The 9633-nt window shown below is 35.3% G+C and overlaps 1 protein-coding gene across 3 annotated transcripts in view; it reads right to left on the bottom strand.

The window, feature by feature from the left end:
* Positions 1 to 6268: 6268 nt before the first annotated feature.
* Positions 6269 to 9633, bottom strand: part of HNRNPR (heterogeneous nuclear ribonucleoprotein R) — a 38993-nt gene continuing 35628 nt past the window's right edge. For 2 of the 3 annotated variants that reach the window (XM_003783804.2, XM_023509667.1), the window contains 2 exons: positions 7699 to 7820; positions 6959 to 7571 (listed from right to left, as the gene is read on the bottom strand). In XM_003783804.2, the coding sequence (XP_003783852.1) occupies positions 6959 to 7571; positions 7699 to 7820 (735 nt within the window). Of the gene's footprint in view, positions 7572 to 7698; positions 7821 to 9633 lie in introns of all 3 variants that reach the window. The other variant, XM_012801541.2, reaches the window with a different exon arrangement.

The raw sequence follows: 9633 nt of genomic DNA, 5'->3' as shown, positions 1-9633 counted from the left end.
GCAGAAGATATTCCCATATGTGAATATAATACATCCTAGGAAGAATACCTAATGAAATCTCATTTCTAAAAATAATCTGAATATTAATAAATTTGGGGATGTAGAGCCAGAAGATATCAATAGAGCTTAAAATATTTGTCAAAAGCAACCTCCCTTCGTTCTTGCAAGAAACCCACTACAAATCATTGAACTGCCTCACCTCCCATCCCACCTCAGCTCTGCCAACACCTCAAAGTGTCCACATTTAAGTATTTTGGCTGTTAGAACATTTCTTCCTGTTTTAGTGAGTGATCTTTTGATTCTGGAACAATAGGAAAAAAACAAAACAAAATCAGAAAACTCTGAAATATACTAATGGAGGAGAAGAATTTTGTCTATGCTTTATTGTCTTTAAACAATAGGGTCATCACTTTTTTCTTCCCTGTAACTCAATTTTATTCAATAGTCTTCATCCAAAAGATACAAGGCAGTACATATTACCAGTTCTTCAGTTTCTTTCTCAATTTGCTTATAGATTATTAGGTTCCTATAACCTTTCTTTTCATTCTTTTTTAAAGTACTATTAATGGCACTGTCTGTAGAGGAATGACCATATTACTTCAAGTAAATTCCCAATTTGAGCTGTAGGACTTCTACCTTTTTGACTGGTAAGGAACTAAGTATACTCTCAAGGAAAATAAGTTTTTGTTTTTTTTTAAATTAGGGCTACCTGTAAAAGAACAGATCAGCACGAAAATAGAAACTTATGAAGTTAACATTAAGAAATAGAAAGAACTCCATAAAGTACTTCCTGAACACTGGCAGTATTTCCCAATGATGTACTGAAAATGTTCAATACAGCCTTCCTCAAATATTCCCCTTACATGTCATGTCAAGGGCTCAAGGACAATGGAGCAATAAAAAGCCTATTGAAAGCACTATACAAGTGTTTGTTTGTTAATCTCTACGGGACCATTTCCAAAATAACCACAATTTCTTCAGAAAAACTTTACGGTCAGCCTGTTACGCCAATGCCAACATTCTTATCTGACACCCGTATACCCAGTTCTAACCCAGGCAAAGGTACTTCCTGACAGTTTAATAAACCTAGAGGGAGTTTGGCCCTTTATTTTTACTATCTCACTCCTTCACAACCTTCCTTAGAACAGGTACCCAATATCTAGCTAGTACTGAATTTGAAGACAGGAACTCTTCATCTATAAATCCTCAATTACATAACTACAGAATCTGTTTTGCACAATTGAACCCATCACACCCCACCCAAAATCACCAACACAACATTTTGAACATGTTAAATTTTATTAAAAATATTTAACATTGTACAAATATTCCAATACAGTTATGGTACATGAACACTGTACCAAAAGCATGACTTTTATTAAACTGATAATTAATGACCCTATTTTGAGATTTCTCATGTTGCTGTATGCATACCAGCAATTTAATGTCTGCAGGAACTTTCAGTCCAATTATACAAACAGCCTTAGAACATCGTACTAAACATCATAATAGGATTTGTTAAAGCACAATTCTACCTATATGTTATTGAAGGCTAAAGAAGTCCTTTTGGCCCAGCCCTCACACAGTGAGAAATCAAGATAAGCAATGTTCATAGGATCCTGACATGGTTACTACATAAAATGAGAGCCCTTACTTACACTTGAGCAATTTAACTTTTCCCCCAGAATGCCTCCTTCTTTGGTCCCATGAAATCTATTTTGTTTTAAGTGTACAAAGCCAACAAATTTGCAAAGCATTTTCCTTTACTTACATGAAATCATCAGAAATACTTGAGTGTTCCTTAAACTTTCTAAGGAGCATGCAATTTAGTGTAATATTTAAAGTTCTATACCCTGATCTTTCTACACTGACACATGCACAGAATGTGTTAGAAAAGGAACAAGTACCTTAACTCAACGTTGCAATCACTGCAATTCTTAAAAGTGTAATTTCATTTTAGTGATGTAGTTTGCCTACAGGAAACTTATAGATAAGGATTTATATTTATGACGCTGACTACCACACATTTAACGTCTAGGAAATTCTTTCTAGACTGATATCCCACACCAGTAAAAAAGAAGGTATAGTGCTTTAAGAATACTGAAGAGGTTCTTCAGGCAGGAAAATCTGTAATTACTTTTAATCAGTGTTTATGTCATGCTACAATTTTTTTTATATAATATGGTCAGAAATGTCTAGTGATTAAATTTAATTTCCTCAATTTATACTTTACCATTGTGGAGTCTCCTACAGACTATAAGACATTTTAATCTATAGCAATCATCTAAATATTGATTACTAATTCTACCAATATCTATCAATCCTAACACTTGTCCAGGGTTTCAGACAAAACACAAGTTGTTGATAGGTTTGTGTATATTCAAGGTCTCATTATTTCAGCTATGTAATTTCCTTTTGACCCAAAGTCATCATTCCACATTGAGCCCATAATTATTTGTCAAATTGCTAAAACTTTAAACTTTCATTTTACAATGTTATTTCCAAAGATTTCTAAAAATATTTTCTAGTGTTTAAACCCTCCATACCATCAATTATCTTCTCATTTTCATTAAAATTAATGTGCCATAAATATCTCTTCAAGATGCATTACATGCTAACCTACCCAATGAAAATGTAGTAAATATGACACCAGAAGGACTGAAACCACAGGAAATAAGCAAATTTATTGTCTCTCCAACAGACTTTTTAGATTGTAGGTGTCTATCTTGAGCACTTAAAATAATACCCTCCTTGAGTACTTTATTACTTCATACTTGCAGGCCTTTCCTGCTAATCTGTTACCAATTTGAGAATAAGTGAAGTACTTATTTTATGTTCCTATTAAGAACAGAATTATTTAATACTAAAGTCCTACTTTCTGTAAAACTGACATTAATTGCCCACTTATAAAATATGGGCAGTCTCCCACACTTAATGCCCCACTACTGATCAAAACAAATAGGAAAAAAAGTTCTTACCAACAATTCCACTGGTTATCGTCCCCAGCGAACCCCACCTAGCAAGTCGACATCATGACATGTCAGGTCAGGGCAGCCTCAACCTCGCTTCCCTGATAGTCAGGTGATAAAAGGAAGGAGTTAAAACAGGAAAAGTACACTTGCAGATTTCTGGATAACATCTGAAAATGATTAAAAAACCAAAACAAAACAAAACCAGAGCTTCTGGTAACCTCTAGATAAAATATACATACATATATATATATGTATTTTGAAAGAAAACTTTTCTAAAAAGATTAACAGCTTCAAATTAAATATTTATATTAAATTACTGACCAAGACATCAAATAAGCGATACATATATTTTTAAAGTTTAAGTGTTTGCATTCCAAAATTAAAATCTAATCAATAATCTTCTAATGTAAAAGTAAACATGTCTGATTAATGGATTTGTTACTCTGTTTTCTCCAATCAGCCACCCAAAGAACTGGCCTCTCAGAACAACTCCACCCCTAAGTTAACAGAAGCTCCCATTAGAGAACGTAAACACATTTATAAACCCAGTGCAGTCTTTCTATAAGGCTTTTTCTTAGCTGCTCACTTAGAAGATTGTACATAATAAAGAATAACAATAACATTAACTTCAGTTAAGTTTTAAGAACTCTGGATAGCCCAGTATAATAAAATTCTCTTTGAAACGTATCAAAATAGCAAATTTCAAAATTTAAAAGTCTTTACAATTGACAATAGCCTTATAGCAAGCATTTACTGGAAGGGTTTGGTTTTACAAATACACAATTAATAAAACATAGGTATGATTATATTCAAATGGGCAGAAGGCAAATGATGTAATGAGTTTCAAGAATATTATTATATGGCTTTACACTAAGAGTGGAATTGTATGTCCTTTCTCTTTTGGAATTTAAAATACGCAATTTATTTTGATACATGCTGACCTTTTTAAAAGAGGGTTCACTTCCCAAGTCAGATTTCGAGGTCAAATGAGAGAAAAATTATCTCTTACTATCAGAAAGCATTGGGCTTTCTTATGCAGAATAACCCCAATAACTAAGAAAACTGAAAAAAACTATTATGCTGAACTTGTTCACAGAACCATAACTCATTTTCCTCATCTTTTGATCAATTAAACTTGGATTTATTCGAAATCTGGCAACTTATTAGAACTATTTTACTTTTAAAAATTAAACACCTTCATATAAATACATACATTGAAGCAACTGCTATAAATGAGTGATCAAATAAAAATTAGCATTCCAGTATGGGGAAAGGGTAAATATATCGATCTCAGGTGGGTACCTACTAAGAAGAGGTCTACCTTAACATATTTCCCAATACACACTTTACTGTAAGAGGCTTATAAATGAAGCCTGTTTTAATGCAAATCAATTAGGTTGAGGAACAAAAATGATGCAAAGGCGGGAAAGCAGGAAACCAAATTCCTCAGAAGACATAATTTGTGCCTATTAAAAAAAAATGCATGCCTAGAATAAAAGACCTTCAATCGACATTTTTCAAGTATATATATATTAAAGGTTCATTTCTGTGAAGAGTTGAGCTCTGAATCTATTTTCTCTTAATGTTATACAACACGAAAAAGGAAAAGCTCTCAAGTGAGATGTAATGTATAGGGTTATGCCTTTCGATTTAAAATAGCCATAAAACCTATAAAGCAAATATTAGAGGGGCACCTCTGCAGATATATTTTTAATTGGTGAGAGGGACAGAAGAGGAAGGGGCCACTTTAAAACTCAAAATTACAATTGGCAATCGAAGGAAAGAATTTGACACAGAACTCAGGTTTTATTCTCATGTTTTTGCTAGGGCTTGTATTTTAGGATGGGTAGGGGAAGCACAATAAATTACTCTTCTAGATCATTTCTACTCCTAATTTTCTTCATGACAACATGGCAGCTCAAAACATCCAATTTCTAAGAAATACAAACAACTCAAATTTTATTTGTAGATTTTGTTCTTTGCAAGAAAAATCTGGATTTTACTTAAGTGTAATTAGATTTATAGTTAAAACTTCAAATTGTAAAAGCAGCATTTAAAGAATGTTTGGTGTCTTTACTTACATACATGGGCATTAAAAAAACAACTGGATCTAAGTCTTACCAAATAAATACCCATGTTAACTAGAAACTACTATACAACAGACCATATAAATCCTCCATCAGTTTCTAAAAAAAATGAAAGGGACTATTAATAAGGCCTGTTAAACCACTATACTGTGTAATGACTGCACTTTGAAAAAGAAATGAGATCAACAAATATTTTCTTATTTGAAATAAAAGCCATGAAACCCAAAATATGATCTAACCAAACTCACAAGGAATTAAGTGGCTTATGATTTCTGAATCTGCTATTCCTATTACAAGACACCAAACAAGAAGAAAAAAAAAAATGGTGGGTCCATTTTAATTATTCCCCAATGGCTTATATTTTTATCATTTAAAAACATTTTAGAACCACCTAAGTATAAGGTGGAAGAAGAAATTTAATGATATTTTGAAAGTGATCCCAGCTTTTCTGTACTATAAAGTTTAGATTCTCTTGTTCCTCTCATTCTTAAGCAAAAAAAGTCATTAGAATAATTGAAATTTCTAAAGGAAATAGAGAAATAAATGCTATGCCTTGGCCAACAAAAAAATTAGCCACTAGGGATAGCAAATTAAATAAAAATAATGGAGGTGCTAACAGAAAGTTACGATACTAGCTATTTTTAAGCCTCTCTTACAAGGCCTGAGTGTTTCTCAAAGCAAATTTACACAGCAATAGGAAATTATATTACTAATCCAGTAACTGAAATAGTAGTCATGACCATGTGTACTAAAACTGAAGTCCACAGTGCAATTGATGCCACAATACTAAGAGTTTTCCCTGTATGTACATTCACTTATCCAGCAAATAAGGTCTCCAGCCACAAATTATCCTTAATAGAAAGAATATGGGTCAAAATAAATTGCAGTCTGCTTCCCCAACCCCTTTTGTTTTAATGAAAATTATCCAATGCCTGCAAGAATATTCAAAAGTCTTTGTACCTGTTTTTTTTTTTTAAATAAAGGATAAAATTTCAAAATTAGAATAGTCTGAGAAAACACCAATCAATAAAGTGCTACTTGGAATAAATACTTGAATTTAGACTAATCCTCAACCTGACAGCCACGATACATGTTGGAATAGACAAGAAATTTTGCATGAATTTGATCACTCACATAGGCAGTTATACTTTGAAAACAATATTCCTTGTAAGGATTACGAATAAAATAATGTTTTAGGACACAATTGAATTTGAAATAGGTAATGTTTTGAATAGATTTTTGAGTTTTATTGAAATCTTACATGAACAAGAAATTGGAAATACAATCACATCAAAGAACAAATTGTCACGGCTTTGACGTTTAAGCCAAACAAATTTTGTAGGGCAGATTTCAAAAAGGTGTGAAGTTATAACAATTTAAAAACACAGTTAACCTACTTCTAGGAATGCAAAACATACAATCATAGGTTATTTTCAATACAAGAAAACTTAAATTTGTTTGCTTTAATTTCTTAAAACTACTAAGACAAAGTACTAGCTTGTATTTTTATTTACAGCATACTCCATACTCCTATGTAATCTATCCCGAATCCAAAAAAAAAAGAAAAAAAGAAACTATCCAAAACCAAAGGTTCTGCAAAATCATGATTTAACAGTGTGCTCAGCCTTTTTTGAAGCTAAAATGAAGCCTGAAACGATAAAAGCATTGTAACCCCCAGAATAAGGGAACTCTGCAAGCCCAGTAATGTCCAAGAGCATTTATGAAAAGAGGAAAAATAAAAAGACTTGAGTATATACACAATAGTGATTTCTTCAGCCCAATACAAATGGCAGCAAATTGCTACTTAAAGATGAAACAGTTAAGCCAATTTTTTTTTTGAAGAATGTAGATCTAGAGCCAATCATATCTTGCCAATATCATTTTCAAGCCCTCACTTGTCTATTTCCACTGTTGCCCATAAGTATCCTGATAAAATTCCTGGTTGTCATTATTGTAACCATAGTTACCAGAATAGTCACCACCTTGCTGAAGCGGCTGCTGAGCGATGGGTTGGGAACCCCAGTTCTGTTGGTTGTTGGTCTGTCGACGCTTGGAATCAGGTTGGTTGTACCCATCTGCCTTTCTCTTGCCTCCTACATTGCCCCCACGATTGCCCCGAGATCCACGGGAACCACGGCCTCTCTGCTGTTGTGCAGGACCCCCTCTGCCACCCCTAGAGCCTCTTGGTGGTCCCAAAGGTGCCCCCCTCTGTGAATAGCCAGCTCTACCTCTTGGAGGTGGTGCTCCCCGCCCCCTCGGTGGTGGTGGAGCACCTCGCCCTCCCCTTCCTCCTCCTCTTCCTCTTACTGCATAGCCATCATCATAGCCGTAGTAGGGATCTTCATAGCCTCCACGATAGTCGTGATAATCATAACCATAGTAATCATCATAGTAATCTTCATAGCCATAATAATCTGGAGGGTAGCCATATCCACCTCTGCCCCCACCACGACCCCGACCTCTCATTGGAGGTGGCATTCGAGGAGGAGGGTGGTAGTAATAATCTTCATACCTAATAATGGAAGAAAGGGAGAGAAGAAAACACAAATTAGTTTGCTTAAAGATTTTTCCTGATTTTGTTTTAAACTGATCTCTGTTATTCCTTATTGAAAGACACATCCAGTAAAATGGAGACTCACGCAGTGCTTCTGGAGGCCTGTCTAGCAGCTTGGCGTTCTTTCCTTTTCTTGTCTGGTGGCTTGGCTAAGACTATTTCGATTTCTTCCCCTTCTATTTCTTTGCCATTCATTTCATCCATAGCCTACATAAAAGGCAGAAAAATTTATTTAACAAGCAATATAATATTTTAAAAATAACACCAATGTGTAATTTAATATACTTAACAATTTACTTCACAATTTTTTTCACATGCTGAAGATGAATCTAGCCAGAAGTTTTTTTTTTTCCTGGAGACAGAGTCTCAAGCTGTTCGCCCTGGGTAGAGTGCTGTGGCAATCATAGCTTACAGCAACCTCAACTCTTGGGCTCAAGCAATCCTCTTGCCTCAGATTTTTTCTATTTTTAGTAGAGATGAGGTCTTGCTTTTGCTCAGGCTGGTCCTCGAACTCGTGAGCTCAAGCAACCCACCCACTTCAGCCTCCTGGAGTGCTAGGATTACAGGCATGAGCCACTGTGCCTGGCCTGGCCTAAAAGTTTTTGTTTTGTTTTTTGAGTCTCACCCTGTCACCTTGAGTAGAGTAATCTTAGCACTCTGGGAGGTTGAGGTGGGTGGACTGCTTGAGCTCAGGAGCTTGAAACCAACCTGAGCAAGAGCAAGACTTCCATCTCTACTATAAAAATAGAAAAAACTATCCAGGTATTGTGGTGGGTGCCTGTAGTCCCAGCTACGTGGGAGGCTAAGGCAGGAGGACTGCTGGAGCCCAAGAGTTTGAGGCATTCTATCTAAGACAACAAGATGAGACTGTCTCAAAAAGATGCACAAAGCCAGGCCCGGCATGGTGGCTCATGCTGGAAATCCTAGCACTTTGGACCAGCCTGAGCAATAGACCCCACCTCCACAAAAAAAATAGAAGTATAAGCTGGGAATGGTGGAACTACTCAGGAAGCTGAGGCAGAAGAATCACTTGAGCCCGGGAGTTTGAGGATGCAGTAAGTCCTAAAAACACCACTGTACTCTAACCTGGTCAACAAAGCCAAGATCCTACCCTGGGGAAGGGGGGGAGAGGGGTGACGCAAAGCCAAAAAGGCTTAGACTACTGAGGACTCATGCAATCACCTACAAAGTAGTAAACAAACATTTCATGTTCTAGTCCTTTATTCACATTGTTCCACCTAACAACTTCTGTCATATGCAAAGGTCAACAAAATATCACCTCCCCGTAATATTTTTGCTTCCCTATAAAAAAGGTACCAGTCCCCATTCCGAGTACACATAATAAAATGCTCTATCCATAAAGAACTTTAAGTGATTCAAAAGTATCTAAACAAAAATTACATTAGTCCTCCTCTAGATTTCACTTTCCCATTTTACTACCTCTGTTTGGGCTATTTCAGCTAAAGGAACTAAACAAATCTACAAAAGCTTACTGCTATAAGCAAAACAATAGAACATGTACTCTCTGCTCTGATTATCCTGGAGAAGGTGACTCCCAGTCCTGGGCTATAAATTTTATATCATTTCATAGGTTTCTTTGGCAAGCCATCCTAACAATTCTTTTATTTTCAATTTGGACAATCATTTATTTAAAAACAACTGAATCAAAAAATATTTAGAAAGTATAAACTTATTAGTTATCTGTGTTCTATACCATTGGAAATGTCAGAAACCAAACATTACATTCTGTTCTAAGCTGTGAATCCTATAAGCAATATTGCCTCACTAATTAACTCCTATCAATAAGCAAACCAATTAACTCTGTAATAGTGAAAGATTCTGTTAGACTTGTTTTAAAGCAGCAGCCTAGGCAAGAATTAGAGGTGGGGTACCTCACCAACAGATCATGTGGAAATAGAACCAAGCCTGAAGCACTAAGCATTTTGGATCCACCTTCCTAATTACATAAAGATTTTTTTTTTAATCTTGTTTTTCCCCATAGGGAAGGAGAAAAGAGGAA

This window comes from Otolemur garnettii, unplaced genomic scaffold (genome assembly GCF_000181295.1).
Source record: "Otolemur garnettii isolate 467f Iridium unplaced genomic scaffold, OtoGar3 scaffold00009, whole genome shotgun sequence".
In the NCBI taxonomy this organism is placed as follows: Eukaryota; Metazoa; Chordata; class Mammalia; order Primates; family Galagidae; genus Otolemur; species Otolemur garnettii.
Note: the sequence above shows the minus strand (reverse complement) of the source record. Positions and strands in the feature narration are given on the sequence as shown.